General features: G+C 44.4%; 1 protein-coding gene across 2 annotated transcripts in view; it reads left to right on the top strand.

Moving 5' to 3' along the window:
• Positions 1–19,084, top strand: part of ANKRD13A (ankyrin repeat domain 13A) — a 107,974-nt gene that overhangs the window by 30,525 nt on the left and 58,365 nt on the right. For both annotated transcript variants that reach the window (XM_082270912.1, XM_082270913.1), the window contains 3 exons: positions 5,538–5,583; positions 5,750–5,893; positions 10,018–10,207. In XM_082270912.1, coding sequence (XP_082127038.1) covers positions 5,538–5,583; positions 5,750–5,893; positions 10,018–10,207 — 380 coding nt within the window. The remainder of the gene's footprint in view (positions 1–5,537; positions 5,584–5,749; positions 5,894–10,017; positions 10,208–19,084) is intronic.

Genomic DNA, 19,084 nt, shown 5'->3' with positions numbered 1-19,084 from the left:
GGAATGGTCTGGAGAGGATATAAGAGTTTGGGGAAAGACCTCATTTTATATAGATGGCATCTGCCGAGGAGAGAGAGAGGTAGTTCCGACCACGCTTCCAACTGGAAAATTATCTTTTTGGGGACAGGGGGAAAATTTAATGTGTATATGGAGGAAGGGGATTTACCAATGTTGATCCATAGGTATTTTATGTGGGATTTTGCAATCTGGAAAACCGAATTTTGTGCCCAAGGTGGAGGCCTAACATGAAAGAGGGGGAGGATTTCGCTCTTATTGAAGTTGATTTTTAGCCCTGAGCAGGTCCGAAAATTTGTGAATACGTCATGAATACAAGGGATATGGGTGGACGGTTGGGAGGTAAAGATGAGAATATCATCTGCGAACATTGCCGTCCGGATCTCCTGATCGCCCACCCGAACCCCGTGGAGAGGCGGGTGAGAGAGCAAGAACCGGGAAAGTGGCTCCCTTGCCAGGTTAAACAAAAGGGGAGACGGGGCACCCTTGTCTGGTGCCCTTGTGGAGAGGGAAGGATTCCGAAGGATGACCATTGGTGATAACCATGGCGCTAGGGGATGAGTACATAACCTTGACAAGATGCAGAAAAGGCCCATCGAAACCAAACCTCTGGAGTACAGTAAGCAGCCAGGAGAAGACAACCTTATCGAAGGCCTTCTCTGCATCCAAGGTGATGATAGCTAAGTCAAGGGACGGGTCCAACTTAGCCTGCTCCAGGACAGCCAGAACTTTCCTAATGTTGGTCGTGGCCGACCGACCCTTTGTGAAACCAGCCTGAGCCGGGTGAATGATGTCGGGCAGGATGCAGGCTAACCTGGAGGCCATAATTTTTGACAGGATCATAGAGTCTAAATTAAGGAGGGATATGGGGCGATAAGATCCTGGTTCTAGTGGGTCCTTACCCGGATTTAAAATGAGCTTAATATGAGCCTGGAAGCCCGTAGGCAGGTAATTCTCCCCCCCCCCCCCATCAAGAATATGTTGATAAACAGCTTGCAATGTTGGGGCGACGAGGTACTCATTAGCTTAAAAAAATCGGAAGTGTAGCCGTCTGGACCCGGAGCTTTCCCGGTGGACAAGGAGGTGATCACCTCCGAGATCTCTTGAAGCGTCACCGGGGCATTTAATCGCGCCAGATCAGTCGAATCCAGCGTGGGAAGCTGGACGTCATTTTTAGAAAGTGTTCGCCCTGGTGTTTGTTGATATTGTCCGGGCCATATAGGGAGGAATAGAAGGATTGCATCACCTTGGCTATATCAGGGGGTGAGGTAAATAAATTCCCCATGGAGTCTCTAATTTTGGGAATGTGGACCGGGGAGTGGGGGCCTTTGCATAAATTAAGCGATTGACAAAATTTCTCTTTAGATTCTGCCCAGTGGTCGAAAGCCAGTTTGGCTTCTTTCCACTGGGCTCTACAGGCCGGGGAGTTGTGGTGGGAAAGTCTGAGTTGGGCTGCACGGAGATTATCCCTAGCGGTTTTAAAATGCGCCAAGGTTTTCTTTTTGTGGGATGCAGCAAAAGATATTATCCTACCTCTGAGAACTGATTTGCCAGCTTCCCAGAGGAGGATGGGGTCTGAGGTATGCTGAGCATTGTCTCTGAGGTATTCTGTCCACGTCTTCTTTAATATTTCCTTTAATTCCTCGTTGTCAGAAAGATATGAGGGGAAACGCCATATCCGTGCAGAGGGGGAGGCAGACTGGTCCCCCACATGGGAGCATGGTCGGAAATGGCAATCTCGCCTATGGTGGCCAAAGACGTGAATTTGAGCATGGGCTGGTTGCAAAAAAGATAGTCAATTCTAGAAAGGCTATTGTGAGGGTGGAAAAAAAGGTAAATTCCCTACCTAGGGGGTGGGACAGCCGCCAAGTGTCTGAGTGTCAGTGATGATGCAAAGTCCGGGAGCGGGGAGACTGGGACTGCAGAGGAGGGTGCTAGAGGATTCCCTTTGGACCTGTCCTCAGAAGGACTCATGATGGAGTTGAAATCCCCACCTACTAGCAGAGGGAGGTGGGCAAAGGGAGCAAGGCGGGATGTCAAATTTTGAAAGTATGATTTGGGAGGGGAGTTGGGGGCATACACATTAGCAATGGCATAAACTATGTCATGAATCTTTAGAGTTAAAAGTAGAAGTCTACCCTCGGTGTCGGGTTCAACAGTCAGTATGTCACATGGGAGATTCTAATTAATAAGCACAAGGACACCCGCTTTGGGATTGGGAGAGTCGGACCCAAGTACCCGACCCACCCAAAGTTTTTTCATGCGATAACGATTGCCGGGCCTAAGATGGGATTCCTGTAAAAGTGCTATATCTGTTTGTTTTAAGCCTTTTCAAGTGGCGCAAAACAGCCATTCTCTTATGGGGTGATCGTAAACCTTTGACATTCCAGGAGGTTATATTAATATTAAGGTGGACGAAGAAGGGGGAATTTTAAATGAAGGCATTCTAAAATATACGGGAGAGTGCAGTGATCTCTTGAAAGGCTGGTGCAACAAAACACATATAGGGCGATTAAAAAGGCTTGCCTCAAAGTCGATGGGGATGAAGAAGGTATTCTTGACCACAGAAACAGATAATAAAATCAACCGTAGTATGAAAAAATAAACACATACCCAAGGAGTCTGGCGCTTCTCTTTTTTCCCAATGAGACTCATGTTCCAGTCAAGGCGTTACCGGAGTTGATGTGGTTGCGGCTGGTCTCCTGAATGGCGTTCCCGGAGCCCCAGGGAGCACCGGTAACGAGCTGTCGTCTCCGCTAGGCGTGGAAGAGAAGAGGAGCAGCTTCCAGAGGGGGTACCCCTCGAAGCCGGGCAGAGTCGCTCCGGTAAGGCAGTGAGGGAACAACCGGTAACTGCAATTCATGTAAAAAGGCGAGAGAATCTTAAAACAAGGTACAAGTAACACGTTAATGACATTCAATAGACTTATACCATTATAACAGTTGCGTGCAATAGTAATGCGATATATCACAATCACAGCAATTAGAAAACTATGGAATTAACTGGAGAAAAAACAAACAAACTGTAATGTTCCAGAGAGCCAAGAAAAAATAACTTAGAGGGGCCTATCCGGGCAGAGATGAGCGTGGCCTGTTTCTACGAGAGTTGGAGTATCTAGGCCTCTTGGGCGAGTCCTTCCTGGGGCTGCGGAGATCCCTGTTTCCAGGAGAGGATGCTGGGTTCGGAGAACTTTGCGTCTCCATAGCGATATGCAAGTGCGCTTTCAGAAAATTTGCAGCTTCGTCTGGATGATGAAAAGCTTTGGTGTCGCCATTATCAGTAGTAAGACATAAGACCGCAGGGTAGGCCAGGGTGAATTTTATACCATTTTGGTATAAAGCAGAGCAGGTGGGCTGAAAGGCCTTGTGACTTCCTGAGAATAATCGGCAAATAGAAGGAACTTATGGCCATCCACTTGCAAAGATTTGGCGTTTCTAAAAGATCTCAATATAGCTACCCGGTCCGCATAATTGAGGTAGCGCACGATGACAGGGCGCGGTGTGCGCCGCTCGTTGGATGGGGGGCCAATTCTGTGGGCTCTCTCCACTGTGCAAGGCATAGCGAGCCCTAAGGCCTGAGGGATGCGGGCTGACCAAAGGTCCGGAAGTGCCCCGGGTAACACAGTTTCAGGAACACCAATAATGCGCAGGTTATTCCTGCGAGAGCAATTTTTCTAAATCCTCCAGCTTATCAAGTACATACTGCTGGGTTTGCGCTGTCTTTTGATCATTCAACATGGTTGACTGGAATTCTTCCTCCACATCAGAGAGCCTGTGTTCAAGATCAGCAATGCGCTTGGAGTGATCACCTAGCTCTCTGCGCAGTTGTGCAGTGACTGCTGTGTCTACTGCTGCTGTGATTGTAGGCGATAAGAGAGCCGAAACCGCCTGGGCTATTTTAGCGTACTGATCCTCCTCAGGCAGAGGCAAAGGGATCCCTGCATGTGGCTGTGCGAGTAGGACAGACCCCGCCGAAGCCTGTGTACTGCTGGCGGGCATATTGGAGAGGTCAGGAGCGGGAGAATCGGCGGCCGGGCGGGCTTCCCCAGAGCCCGGGGTACCGTGGATCACGGACCGGTCCGTCATGGCAGGACAGCGGAGCGAGCCTGGTGCAGTAGCGGGAGGCAGCAGGTGAAAGGGAGCCTGTAGCGAGGTTTTTTAAGCTGAGTATGCCGGAGCCACCGTACACACCGCCTATCTCATCGGGCGCCGGAACCAGACTAGGCCATCTTAATGTAGGGCAACAATTCTTTTTTTCAGATCATCAGAGTTCTTTGCCATGAGGTGCCATGTTGAACTTCCAGTGACCAGTATGAGAGAACCGTATCATCCAGCAGGCCCGCATCCCCCCCACATGAGGAGGCAGGGGAGAGTGCAGGGCCCTGGGCAGCAGAGGGAGGGGGGTCTGCGGGAGGATGCAGTCTCTGGGTGTAATAGAGCATATCCCTGGACTGTTTCTTAGGTTTAGGGAGCTTCGAGGACTTGCCCCCCTGCTCAGCCTTCTTAACCTCCGCACCTCGTGGTGGCTTAGGCAGCGGTAACTGGCCGGCTCCATCTTGGCTGGAACTCAGCGCCGCGGCTTCTCCCCCATTCCCCTGTGTCATCATCCGCCCCAAAAGCACCTCACAGCCGGTCCGGGCAAGGCAGGGCACCCCAGGCACCGATGGCAGCGAAATCCGAACAAGATAGGTGAGGAAAGCAGGATAAATTACAGGATGGTCAGCGGGAGCTCAGTGCAGCACGTCAGCTCACATGCCTCGTCAGGCCACACCCCGTACTCGCCCTTTTTTAAACAGGTTTGCAGTCCCCTGTCCTTAAGGATAAATAACTTTATGGAGATATTGATGGTTTGACTTGCACAAGCTGGACCAGATAATTGAAAGGAACAAAAAAAAAATCGTTGCCTTTTAAAACCGCAAATTAGAATTGACCCTTCAAGTATGACCAGGAATGACTTGGCATCCACAGTTTTGCTGTAATTTCCATGGCTCTAGTGTTTTTTGTAAGTGTGTCACAAGCCTGTATGTAGTCGCGTATCTGAAGCCAATTTGGTTCATTTACTTAAGGAGTAATAGATATTTACCTAAAGAAGTAAATGTTTGTGAATAGGTTGTAGCTATGTTCACTCTGGATACCCAATCATCAGGAAAAGTTCCATTTATTTATTTTTTTCTTTCCCATTTCCCTAAGACTCGAATATTTTATATTGAACAAAATTTCACTTTATTAATTAACGAGGTGGACGTTCACTTTGCTTGATGAACGCCTTGGTAAATCAAGTTTTTTGTTTTTTTTTTTTTTTTTTTTTTTTTTTTTTTTTTTTACTCTTAGGGAATCCTAAAAATCTAAAATGCCACTTGTTTTCTACTCTTGTATATTTATTTTATATTCTTCCCCCACCTGCAAGTTCAGCTTATTTTGAGATTTTTTTTTCCCAGCATTTAAATGATTTTGCTTGATTATCTGCTAAACTTTTAATGTTTTCTGATAATATTTTTTGTTTTTATGTCTTGTTTCCTTAAGGCTTCAGATTTTTATGTGGAAATGAAATGGGAATTCACAAGCTGGGGTGAGCTCAAAGGCATTTTCTATGTAAAAAAAAAAAAACAAAAAAAACACAAAAAAAAAATCAATTTTAGTTTCAGATGTCTCTCTAGTTAGTTATATTTTGTAAGCTCATGTATTTCTAGTAGTCCCACATGTAGAAACTATTTGCCCTTGTTTTTCTATTTTAGTTCCCCTTTTATCAAGAGTGTGTCCCAGCGATGTCTGTCGGATATGGAAGAGTGGAGCCAAACTTCGTGTCGATGCCACCTTGCTGGGATTTGAGAACATGAGCTGGATCCGAGGAAAGCATAGCTTTATATTTAAAGAGGAAGGTGAGCGATCTATATTTGGCAGGATTTCCAGTTTTTCTTGTAATTTCAAAAGTAAAGCCTTTGTTTCACTTGAGAGGTTTCCTTTACTTTCTGTTCTGGGGAAGCAATGGGAATGAAAGAAAATCTTTCCACTGTGAATGGAACTCCATTTTAGGCAGTGGTCACAGGAACATATGACAACTCAACTCAATGTTTTTGGGTTTCCCCTCACTTCTTTCTTGGGGACCATGTTAAGTTAGGAAAAAATGTATTGCTCAAACAGGGATACAGACAGCCATTGAAACCTGGGTTTGACTCTTGACCCCACATTATTAATTAAAAAAAAACATTAACAAATTTTTCCCAGGTTGATGAAGCAGGGTTATTTGGCAGCTTTGGTTCTAAAAGAAACGTTTAAGTATTTCACTGCTGCAGGCCTAAGGGTTATGTTGACGACTGTGCCAGCATGTAATTAAACTCCTGGCTGTTCTAGCAGTCAGGAGCTTGTTTACATTTTATTGCCTTCTGTTTGCTTTCACATACAAATGATTCTGGCTATAAAGCTGCTCGATTACTTACATACGCTGGCAAGTAAGCTGCCACCCTGACCCCTGTCCTGTGTCTTGGAGTTGCCTTTCTCTTCCTGGGTGCCTGTGACCATCATGGCGGGTGTGGCATTGGGAGACAAATGTTTAAAAACGGCACATCAAATCCAAACAACTGGAACAAGGTTGGCTCTGAAAAAGAGGCTAAGCCTCGAAACACGTTAGCCATCATTCATCAAGGACTTTGCATCTGTCAATGTTATACAGATTGTTCCAGTTGTTTTGGATTTGATGTGCGTTTTTAAACATTTGTTTGTAAGTATAACTACTTTTATTCAATAAAGCCTACTATTGCGGATAATGCGCTAGGCCAGTGCGCCCTTTGTTTTTTTTTTTTTTTTTATTTTTATTTTAGTGCCTACAGACACCCTCAATCTTAAAGGGCAGCAAGGCCATGGCCATCCGGGAAGCCAAGTGTGAGTTCTGTAGAATAGGCAAACATCAAATTGCTGTTCTCTCCTGGGTAGTATGAACCCAAAAGGGCTCACTTCTTAGGTACTATAAAGTGTTTGTGTGAACTAAAATCAATCTGAGTGTATTTTTAACTGAAAATACAGGTTTGATACACCGTATTGCAAATATCGTTCACATAAATACTTGCAAATGACTTAAGTCTACGTATTCTATAGGGTCTTTCAGAAACTATCATTTTTGGAGAGTTTTTTTTATTTAAATTTTTTTTTTTTAAAGCCTAACTCCAGGATTCATTCAACTTTAAACCGTTTGTCCCAAACAATTTTCCTTTACTAACAGATGCACTTGCTGTCAGCACTGGAAAACTAAGTAGGATCAGTTACATGCAGTGGTACAGGGACTTTATGTTCCTGAAACAAAATAGTCATGCTGATCACTGCATTAGCCATTCACAGGAAGCCTTGTGTTTTATGAATGAGATGTTTGTCTGAGGTGAAGAGGTGGGTGGTGTCACAATCTCCACCTCAGCCAATTGGAAGAAGTCTTGTATTCATTCCTAAAATAAAAAGCTTCCTTTAAATGTTTGAGCAGTGCTCAGTCAGACTCCATTTTGTTCTAGGAACTGGAAGAGCAGTCCCTGTACTGCTGCCAGAACACAGCGCTGTATGTTGTATGTAGCTATTGCTATATACAGTTTATTTAGTGCTGACCTCAGAAGCATGTGTCGGTGGAAAAAAATTTTTTTTTTCACAAGCTTAGTCCAAATGGTTTAATATTAAATGAAACCTGGAATTTGTCTTTCTCGTCTAAAATTTAAATTAACGTGTGAAAAGAAATGAAAAATGGCTTTGGCATTGAATAAGTTCAACAGAGTAATGCCTTGAACATGCATTTGTGTCATGAGAGGTGCGTTGAATCCTGAGAAGGGGCTTGGTGGGCCAGGGCTTGTGACAGATGAAAGTGATAACCCTAGGTTTTGAGGTTTAAGTTTGGAGAGAACAGAAAGATCCTTTGCTTTTAGTAGAGGTAGAATCTGTAGGGGACTTAGGTTTTTTCTTTTGGGGCAGGATTACCTTACCCCAGTTAATTCCTTGATGAAGGTGTTTAAAGAATTCCGCAAAGAGGCATTCACCATCAAATGGCATGTTTAGAAGACACCTCAGAACTATGTTTTAGGGAACCCTAAACAAAAGAGGGCGGACCAGCCTAGTGCATTATCCTTAACTATGTATTTTATTGTTACAAAAGGTGTTAAGTTATATACTCACAAACCAACAGGTGTATCAAAGCTTGTCATAATACAACAAATGTCCTTGATACATCGCATCTCAACCCATAGCAGGACAAAAGGAGTCCAACCAGCTAACTAATTTCGAGGGGCTTCCTATTCCTCTTCCTCAGAGTTCGCCCTCTGTTGTGTTTATGGTTTATTGTATCCAGACTTCCCCAGTCTTGAGAGGACAGCAAGGCACGGCATGTTCACATTAACCAGGATAGAAATCTAGGCAAATTCTACCTCCTAGGGTGTGCTCTGCAGCACAGGAGATTTTTTCTCTGTTTGTTAATGGGGAATTCGGAGCCTCATTTTCCATCTTCCACATTTGGTTGTAATGCCCATTGATCACCCCTACTGGAAAGAAGTCCACACATATATTGGTAGGCTACTTTATACCAAAATCCCAGTAGGCTCATAGAGAGGTCTCTAACCATCCCCCCTACCTAAAGTGGTTCTAAAGGCTGAAGGTTTTTTTACCTTTAAAGCATTCTCTCCAGTAACGTAGTGCAGCTCCCCCCTCCCAACCCCTTATACTTGCCTCAGTCCTATTTTAATCCAGTGCTGTGCACGAGAGATGCTGCCCTCTCCACTCTCTCTTCTCACAGGCTTATAGACCGTAGCGGGAGGCATTGGCTCCTGCTGCTGTCATCCACAGGCAGAGAGTGGAAGGGGTGGGGGGCTGAGCCGTGCTCTGTGTGTCAATTGACACAGCTTGCTATGGGGGCACTTGGCCCGGGGGGTGGTGGGTGGGGAGCAGAGAGTGCCAGCAGGGTACCACAGAAGAGGCTCAGGGCTGCTCTATGCAAAACTATTACACAGAGCAGGTAAGTAAATCATGTTTGTTAAAAAAATAAAATAAAAATAAAAGTCAAACTTTTACAATCACTTTAACACAGCGAAATTTCTTATCCCCAGACCCTAGAAGAACATGACACACCAGAATGTCTCTAAATGTCGTAGTAGAACTAATCAAATAGCCAGGACAGCGGAAGCTGGAGCTGTTGCAAATGATACCCTTGGCTATTACAGGCGTACCAATACAGGTGTACCTAGACCGCATGGTTATTTAAATTCCTCCCACTCACACTCTCTATCAAACCTACTGATGACCCATATAACGGGGCTTTGACAGCAGCACCTTGTCATGAAAACTTTCAGAACTGAAGTGTGCGAGGGGGCCCAAGAGCTGAGCTACATACCCTGCTGCATTCAACCCCCCACTGTCAAACCCCCCCTTCATCCTGGCTACTGGTTTTTGCGCCCCCCCTTTTTTTTTCCTCATTTCTTTCTCCTATTCCTACCTTTTCTCTGCCTCTCTCTATACCCATTTATTCCCCTTCTCTTTGTCTATTATCTATCAACACACAAGGTTGTGTTCTAAAATTACTACAACACGTGTCACGAACAGCTGATCATAGAGGCTCCACTGGTCTAGGCGAAACCTGTGTTTTCTGAAGTTAGTCCTTTTAGGTTTACCAGCCAATAGCTTTCTAACTACACATTCATGTGCTGTTCACACTGAGATCATTATTCATGCAAATGTACAAGTTTCTATGTGATGGATGTGATTTTAAATCTTGTATTGACATGATTTTATCTGTTCTTACAATCTGTGACTGTTCACATTTGTTTTTAAAAAAATTCTCTGGGACTTCGGTAAAAAAGGTCCCAGACTCAAGAATATCCACAGGTCACTGACATCAGTTTATTAGTTTCATGTTCTGATTAATGGGAGTTTCAGAATTAACGATCACCCAAGATAAAGCTTCTTTTTTGTGTTTGAAGAGCTTTTTAAATCTAATTTCCCAGTTAATGCAGTGGAGAAACAAACCGATTTCCAATGTCCACAGATAACTGGGCCGAGCTCATGGAGATCAACCATGACGACAGGACAGTTACCAAGGAACGCTTTGACATCTCCCAGGAGATAGAGGGCATTACACTGGATTCCATGCAACCAGCAGAGCGGGAAGTTAGCAAGCGACTCACCTCTCCAGTCATTAACACCTCCCTTGATACATCAGCCATTGCCTTTGAAAGGTATAGTATATTTATTTATCTTTGGAGAAAATGATGGCGGTTTGCAAACTTAGCAGCTGATTTTTAAAAAAGTCATATGCTAGAATTTGTGTAATGTTGTGCTCAGCAGATTTTAAAAAATGGTTCATAGCGGTTGTCGGGTGTGTTTTTATTTATTTATTTTTTTTTTTCTATTGACTGCAGTTTATGTCATCTTAGAAAGCATCCACATTTAATGATGGTAGAGTAAGGAAGAGAATACAACATGCCATATTTAAAATGATACAGAAAAGTTGATCATGGTTTGAAAACGTATGGTGCTTATTAAATTCTCTTGTGACTAGTATTTTATTGTTTCCTTAACAATAACCTAAATAAAAAAATGTATCCTTTTTTTGCAAGAAAGTTGTACACAAAGCAATTGTTTAAATCAGGTACAGCCAGTACAACTCTAAAATCTCTTTTTACGGATAGCAGATCTTTTCTTTCCCCTTTAGATATAATAATAAATACAGTTTGGGAAACCCATTACAAATTACAGAAGAGCAGTGAATGATCTCCAAAAACTTTGAGTTTAAGGACATGCCTATAGTACATGATATATAAATAAATAAAAAAATAAACAATATGGACATTTTCATAGGGCAGATCAAGAGTTTTTGTTCTGGTTGTAGCCCTCCATTAAGGGTAAGGTAGTAATATTTTGCATTTAAGTATATTTAGAGGGGTCAGGGTAACTAGTAAGTACTTTTACCAACCAGAACTCAGATGACAGCCCCACCAGCTGAGAATTCCCTACCACTCAGTTCAGTTGTTGGAAGCAGAAAAATAACACGTACCTCCTGGTATCTGGATTATGTTACTCACTGCCTTCTTCACACATGACACCACCTGGTGCTTGGTAGTAGCCCACGCGGGTGGGCACACAGCATGAGTGGGCACGCAGCATTGTTACATTGGAGTGAAAAGCATTCTCAGACCTGAGGGACTGAGTTCTCAGATCCTGTATAAGAGAATCTTTAGACCTATCTAAGGTCTGCATTGTCTCTGACTTGGGGCTTCTTCTCTGCTTTGCTGGTGGTGGGGGAGAGAAATAGAAGTAAGTGTTAGAGCCGGTTCACACTAATCTAACTCAAAGTCGCCTCGAGTTTGGGTGACTTTGAAGTCCCCCGTGCAGCGCGACTTCATCGCGGCTTGCAAACGACTTCTCATAATAGAAGCCAATGCAAGTCGCTCTGACTTCGGTGAAAAAATAGTGCAGGAACTTTTTTCTAAGTCGGAGCGACTTGAGTCGCTCTGATTAGAACGGTCCCATTGCACAGCATTGGGAGCTACTTGTCAGGCGACCAAGTCCCCTGACAAGTCGGAGTAATGTGAAACGGCTCTTAGGCAGCTGGTTGATTACCCATTAAAGTGAATTTGTTACTTTTCCTTGCAGGAGCTAAATGCAGGTTCTCTTTAACCCTTTCACTGTTAGGCCCTGCACTTCACTTTTAATCTCTGCTGAGACCTATTTTGCAATTTTTTCATTTACAGCGTTCCAGTTCTCCTATTGGAGAAGAGTTTTTTTCTATTTTTCGTTGGATTTCCTTTCCTCCTTTTGACACTTATCTCAAGATCTGATTGCCTTATGCCTCACTAGCAGTTTTCAGATTGATTAAACTCTGTGTTTACCTTGGGAACTGTGCTTGGATTCTGCATTTAGGTGCTCACCTTGGCATATGGTGCAACAAGTATAGTTGGCTGCTATACAGGTCCAAAGCAGTGGTCAATTTGCCTCTACACTCCTTTGGGGATATACCCTCTATGACTGACAAAGTCTGGACCATGGACAGGACCAGTGGGATCGATAAAATAAGAGGGTTTCCTGTACCTTTTTACATACCAGGCCCTGACTATACAGGTCTTGTTGGATCATTACTTAGATCTGTAGTACAAACTACACTAAATAGTTTTATGCTACAAAATATGCCACAGTGCTAACCTCCTAAGCGGTTTTGAAGGCACAGTAAGTAATATACACTTTTTGTGGGGTATTTTTTTTTTTTTTTCCTCAGATGTTTTCTCGCTTTAGGCTTGGTTCACACTAGTGCGAATTGGATGCGAGTTACCCCACATCCAATTCGCATTACCGGAGAGTGTCCCCGGCTCTCAATGAACCTGGTTCACACATCTCCATAGTGGCTGCAGAGCAGATTGCACAGGTGTCCTGTGCTTCTTTGACAAAAATTCGGGCCTGATTCATCCCTGAAATGGAGAACAGGGATGCATGGGACCCCTGCTGTGAGCCGCATCCAATGAAAGTGTGAACCCAGCCTTAGTTTGCCTTGTATATAACATTATTATAGTATTTACCTGTTAAAGATGGTGGATTTTTATTCCACCTCACTACTGCCTAGTAATGTAGTGCCTATATGATACACTTCCCACTGTCATTTTCTGTGACAACGTAAGCTGATTGTTTGCTGTCTTGCTTGTTGCCTAATACTGAAGCTTTTTCCTCTGACATTCCTTCGTACTGGACATGCTAAATTTCCTCATTCCACATCCATTCCTTAATAACCCATGGGGGAAGATGCGCACTTAAGAATGGCTTCCCCCTGCCTATATTCATACATTTGAACCTAAATTGGCTGGCTCACTTAGATTTACAGGTGACAAGGGGGAAGCTGACATTTTAGCAGAGGCTGCTGAAGATTTACCTACAAACTTTGTGCTGGTAATCCTTTGGCTTCTCACCATATGCTGGCTACAGTGGACTCTGGTCTCTGGCTAGATATACCTAGTTCTACACAGCATCCACTCCCTCCATTAGGCACGAGAAGAAAGTCCATACCAAGAAAGCTTTAACATATTCTTGATCAAGCCAGATTGGGCTCTATGTGATTATTGACCTAACTTCACAAGGTTATTTGCTTCCTTGTAACCTATGGAAGAGGAATTCAAGAGAAAAGGGATGTTCTCACTATGGACCCAGCCATTCTTGCAACAAATAATAAATCTACTTTTCCTATTGAAGGCATTCCCTCTAAAAGTTGATGGGCTTTTGAAACCCTCCTTTGCTCTGGCATGTCCAGCCCTGCAGCCAGCTATTGCTACTCTGTCAGTTGCCCAGACTGTGGTAAACTAGACTGGAGAACTCAACAGAGAACTTTCTCCTGCTTTTGGAAAATCCTGTTCTTTCTGCAAGACCGCTATTGCCTTAAGCCCTACCATTCGGCATAGACATCATAGAGAAGGTGGTTTGTCAAATCTCCAGAATGTCCTTACTTTTTGTGCATAAGTGCAGAATTTTATGTGCAAGAGTTTGGTTGGCTGACTCTTCTCGGGAAAGGATCCTTTTCGGGCATGCCCTTTTCCAGATGAGCTCTGCTTTAAAAAACCTTTTGGAAAACATTGAGGTCGTTATGTAGGGAAGGGGGTTCTTACCCTGCTGGCCACAATCTCGTCTCCCTATTCTCCCCTTTACATGTTCCAGGCATTATCTACATCAGGTCTATCCTTTTGTATCAGACCCTTCATCTCTGTCCATCAGACCTGCAAAGAAGCCTTATTCACAACAAAGGTTCACCCCACCCCTTTATTTCACTCTGTCTTTGAAGAGGTACCGAGAGTTTGTTGCTGTCCTTTCTCTCTTGCAGATTTACAGTCACATAGGGTGGTCATCTTCATCCCCTTTAGAAAGAATTACGAGGATTTTCCAAATTCAGCACAGATCCCCTTGTCTGTTTTAGGGGCACATGTCTATGTGCTAATTACTGCGGTGGCTAGTCTTCTGTCTGGTGTCCTGTAGACCTGCCAAGAGCTGCTTCTTGCTTTTTTTTTTTCTGTGTTTTAAAAACAAATGCTTCATGTTGGATTATACTCCTAATCTATTCACATGTCAATTTAGTCCTTGCATTGCTGAAATAATCACCACACTCCATGGTGCTTTTTTATTATACGTTTATATACACCCTAATCATTCATTTCCTAGGGTGTCTTGGAAACCTGTTTACTACATGGCTTCTGAGCCTAGCTCTTTAAAACATTTGCCCAAATGCTGATACTCGCACTTCTTCCTTTTTGGTTGATCCTGCACAGGCTCCTCCCCTGACCATGTACTGTCTGGCATACCTGGGTCTAATCCTGACATCAGTCGTATCCACATTCTCCCTTCTCTACAATTTTGCCTGTTTCCAGTACCGGATTCAGGAACTGACTCTCATTAGCATCCCTCAGTTGCCCCTCCCATGAGAAGTTCATTCATATGCTGTTAGTAGATTCTTTTTAGATTGCCTACACTACTAGGGGAGGTTAGCCTCAATACCTAGAGTCCTTTTATCCTTATTACCATACCACATACACCTTTTCAGACCCTGATATATCCTTCCCTTCCTGTATCAGAGTTAAAGCTTACCAAGTTGCCCCCTCCCCCCTCTCCTCCAGATGACCAGATATAGGTCTCACTACCAGTTTTTAAAGAGTTTTTTTTAAAAGAGTGTGTTTCTCTTTATCACTGGCCTGTTTTACACATCCTCTTCATGCCGCTATTTTTTAATGCAAAATATGTACAGCGGAGTTGGGTGAAATATAATTACACCCCCTTGTAGAATTTTCCGATATACAGGATATGGAAACTGTTTTTTTTAAGTAATTGTCAGATTTTTTTTTTTTTATAGGCTTTTACCTGTATTTTAATATATGTACATTATGTTTTATATACAAGTTACTGTATGTCCTTTTTTGTATGTTTATAATTTTGTCTCCCGTAGCCCTGAAAAAGGGGGAGGGGGTCTCTGTTCCCCTGAAACACATTGGCTTTAACATGTTCTGATACTATCATTAAAACGACAATCTTTTGATTTAAGTTGGTTTCTTATTTTGACATCGGGCGCTCCTTTAGAAATTTGGAAATGACCACTAGGCCATACCTAAAGGCAGCAGCCCAGACCCTCTAAAAAGGGTCAATCGCCACCTTCCCATCCAGTTGGGCCAGACTCGTTGGGAGCTAATTCCCCCAAGCTGCCTCCATCATCACCCACCCACATACCCTCTATCGAGTAAGTCAGTCCAGCGCAGTCATCAACTTTCGAGAACCATTATATGGGTTAGGAAGCTTTTCTGCTCTTGTCATCTAAAAACCTGCCTTTTTGTGCGGGTCGACTTATATTCACCAGCTTAGTACTGGAAAAGGTCACACTGCCCCTTTTCTTAGTGCTTCCCTTCTGCATTTTTGTTTCCAGCACTTGCCTGCCTTTCTCACCAGAAATCTCTATAGTTTTATAACTACTTTTGTTTAGAAATCTCCCTGAATTTCTAACACCATGATATCCACCAGTTAGGCACATTCCAACCTCTAGGTTGAGTGCCCTTTCTTCCATGGGCATGCTGATTGCTTCCCGCCATACCTGTAAGCTATCATGTGATGTAGTTCTCACCTAGTGTGAGATAGGGAACTCTGTGCTAAAACACATTATTTTGCATTCTTCATCCTGAGACTTCTGTTTGGATTTGCCAAACACCTAGTCCTTAATACCCTTCAGGTGTTGGTTCAGCCTATTGGTTCTTCTATGTCCTTCTGGGGCCTTCAAGTGCTGTTACCCATGCACAACCTTTACCTTGGAGCTTTCTTCTCTCCATTATACCTAACAGACGTAATTCTGTATTGGGAACCCACCATTTTTCTTCTGTTACTTGGAGACAAAGTAATCTGGAAGTCAGTTCTTCTTACTTTCTTGGTGTTCAAGGTATCCCCTTTTATGTGGAAATTTTACTCTCACCATTTCCTGCCTTGAAGCACATTAAACCGAGTCGGGACTATCATCTTAAGTTACCCGCCATGTCTTCCCTTGAGAATTGGCCTCCTTCCCACAGGGCAATCCCTCTGAGTTTCCTTCCTTCCTCTTTCATCCTACTGGTTGGTTTTGCATATTTTCTAGATCTTCTGCCTTCAGTGGACAAGTTCTTCCTTCCCTACCTGAACCAATTCTTCCAGGGGTATTGGAGTTTTTAGGGTTTTTCAGGATCAAGCATCTGCTACCTCCCCCAGATTGTGGGGCAACCATCTTCTCCATTATAATTATTTTAAACTTATTTTTTCCCAGGTGTCTGATGCATGTTTCAGGGGCAAGGTACTTCTGCTGCCAACGTTTTGTTTGGGTGTGTTGACCCTTGTTGTTTTTTCTTGTGGTGCTGTTGCTACTGTTTTGGCTATTTTGTTGCTCACCCCTTGAATTATTCCTTGGGATATCCCATAGTCCTAACAATCAATTCTTGTGTCCTGCTGGCTGTAAAATTAAGATAATAGGAATTTGTATGTACCTGTGAATTCCATATCTTGGGACACAACAATGTTTCTCAACCTTTTTTCAGTTGCGACACCCTTTACACAATCTCAAAGCACCACATTCTAAAATGTAAAGCACTAAACAGTTTTACATCAAGCAGCAACATGTAAGACACCCAACCTAAGAGGTGATTTATTCTTACAACTCCCGCTACTTGTAAAAGCAGTCTTGCAGCTAATTATCTGCTAGGATTGCTTTTACATGAAAGCTGAATGCTGGCTGTAAACGATACGAAAAAGTGTGCGATATGCCCACCATTAGACCTCCCAGCATCCCACTCCCACTTCTAATGACGGGCATACATGCAATGTTGTTTTCTCTATCGTTCATTGACAGACGCAGTCTTTGATCTTCATATCAGTAGGGTCATAGTGCCCCCTACATGAGTAGGACACTAGGCAGAAAAAAGTTCTGGCTACGACTATGGGCAGTCCCAGGGGGGTATACCCTCTCTCCCTGCTATGTCAGTTTTATTCTGCCCAGTCAGGAGTAAGGACCTAGTTCTTTGCTGGGATCTCTGGTCCTGGCAAAGCTTTTTTTATAGATAGTTTTTTCTAGTCTCTTCTTTTCCGGATTTTTTCTTGTGAGATTTACAAGCAACTATGTTGGATCTGGGCGACGGGCTGGATATATAGATCCAGTGGTCATCCAAGCCAGCCAACGAGCGCGCACAGACCTTACCTCCACGCTGGGTCGGCCGCGACATAGTCCCACTGGACGGGGACTGGCCCCGCCAGTTTAACATCTAGCCGGGTCGCATAAGACCGGGTCTAGGCCCGAGTCGCAGCGATCCTATTTGGCCAACAGCCCCCCACTTCGCCAGAGAGGGGTTCTGTTAGGAGAGTTCGCCCTCCTGTTCCTGGTATGGTGAAAACATTTTCCCCCCTCTTCCCTTGGCGGGTTTTGGGGTGGATGCGGGCCCCTCCCTAGGACGGTCAGACCCTCACAACCCCAGGTTCCCTCTGTCCGATCACGCATCCCCCACCTAACTTCCCCCCCCCCCCCACTACTAGGGGCTATTAGTATGTTTGTGACTACTCCCGGGGGCTAGGACAGAGCTTAGGCCGCAGGTGGGGGCGCCACCGGTGATGAACGATCGTACGGGGGGTTCTACCTGTTACTCCAGACCAGGGCCCACCATCCATGATTGAGAAATTTCGTCCTTTGGTCCATTATTCTCATTCCTTGTTTCCATCTTGGTACACGCCATTTTTCAGTAGATTTCTCATAGGAATCACTGATGGGAGTTCCTGGAGGCCTTGTTCTGGGTGTTGCCCCTCCCTATACCCTGGTGCTGTTCTTCAGATAAGATCTTTCTTTCTGGACCGAGATCGCTGCTGACACGTGCTGTGCAGACGTTCTGGGCCTCCTGGGGCATCTTTGGTGTAGAATGGTGAGTCTGGGGGTGGGGGGTCTCTCTCTCTCTCTCTCTCTCTCTCTCTCTCTGCTGGGGGTCTTCAGTGCGCTCTGCTTGACCTCTTGGGGGTGCTGTAGCGCGGTGGGACGCTTGTAAAAAAAAAAAACAACTTTTCAACTTTTTGCTGATGAGTTCCTCTGGGGCAACATAGACCCTGCAGAATGTGTCCCTACCTGACTCCCTTATGGAGGCCACAGGGCCCTCCAGACCCCAGCTATCAATAAATGCAGTCCTGGAAGCATTTGTGTCCTGGGTGGAGGTGGCCTTTAAAGGGCGAGGTGCCAAAAAACGCCCTCCGCTTACCCCTGCCTCATCTGGTGTTTCAGATTTTGAGTCTGACTCAGCCACAGCAGACGCAGGTCTCCCTGGCAGGTCTACTATCTTGCGCCCTGTCTCCTCCGACGGTAAGGAAGACATTTCTACCTCCACCACCGCTCAAGAAAAGGCGCTGGTGGACGCACTGGTTGTATCTGTGCGCGAGACTCTAATAAAGGACGCAGCTGCGACTGCGAATGAGGCACCGGTTACGTTTGGCACTCACAAGCCATCCAGAGCTCCAACAGATGGCATCCAGGGTCCTGAAGACGTTGTTCAAACGAAACGTACGTAGAGTGGGATCTTCTACCCAATTGCGTCACTTCCGTTAGAGGATATTGAGGGCAGTGGAACGCACGGACCCGGATGTCTTCTGAAACCGCATCTTTTACTGCCTGTGAGTGGATCTTTTTCTTGTAATAAATAAATTATTTTAACATACTACATTATGGGCATATCGCTATATTTTCTCCATATGTGAGCGATGGCAAAATAGGAAGTCGGTAGGAAAGCTGGGAAGTCCATGGATACATCCTTACTGCAATAAAGGCTACATACCCCTGCAGGGTAACGGATCTGTGGTGAGTGCATTACCATAGGGGATAAGCACCTGCACAAGCCTTGATGTACTAAGGAGGAAGAAAACACTATCGCCATAAGTTTGAATATATTTCACAGCACAGGATCACAGGGAAGGCTCCCCATTGATTTTGAACACTCATATAAGGATTAAAGAAGCACAAGCACTTTTTCAGCTATTTGGAAATGGCTGCAATTTACACAGGATTACCAATGTATGGACTGTGGACTGTTTAAACACTATCACGAACCAGCACT

The sequence above is a fragment of the Pelophylax lessonae genome, assembly GCF_965119305.1.
Source record: "Pelophylax lessonae genome assembly, chromosome: 1".
NCBI classification, from domain to species: domain Eukaryota; kingdom Metazoa; phylum Chordata; class Amphibia; order Anura; family Ranidae; genus Pelophylax; species Pelophylax lessonae.
Note: the sequence above shows the minus strand (reverse complement) of the source record. Positions and strands in the feature narration are given on the sequence as shown.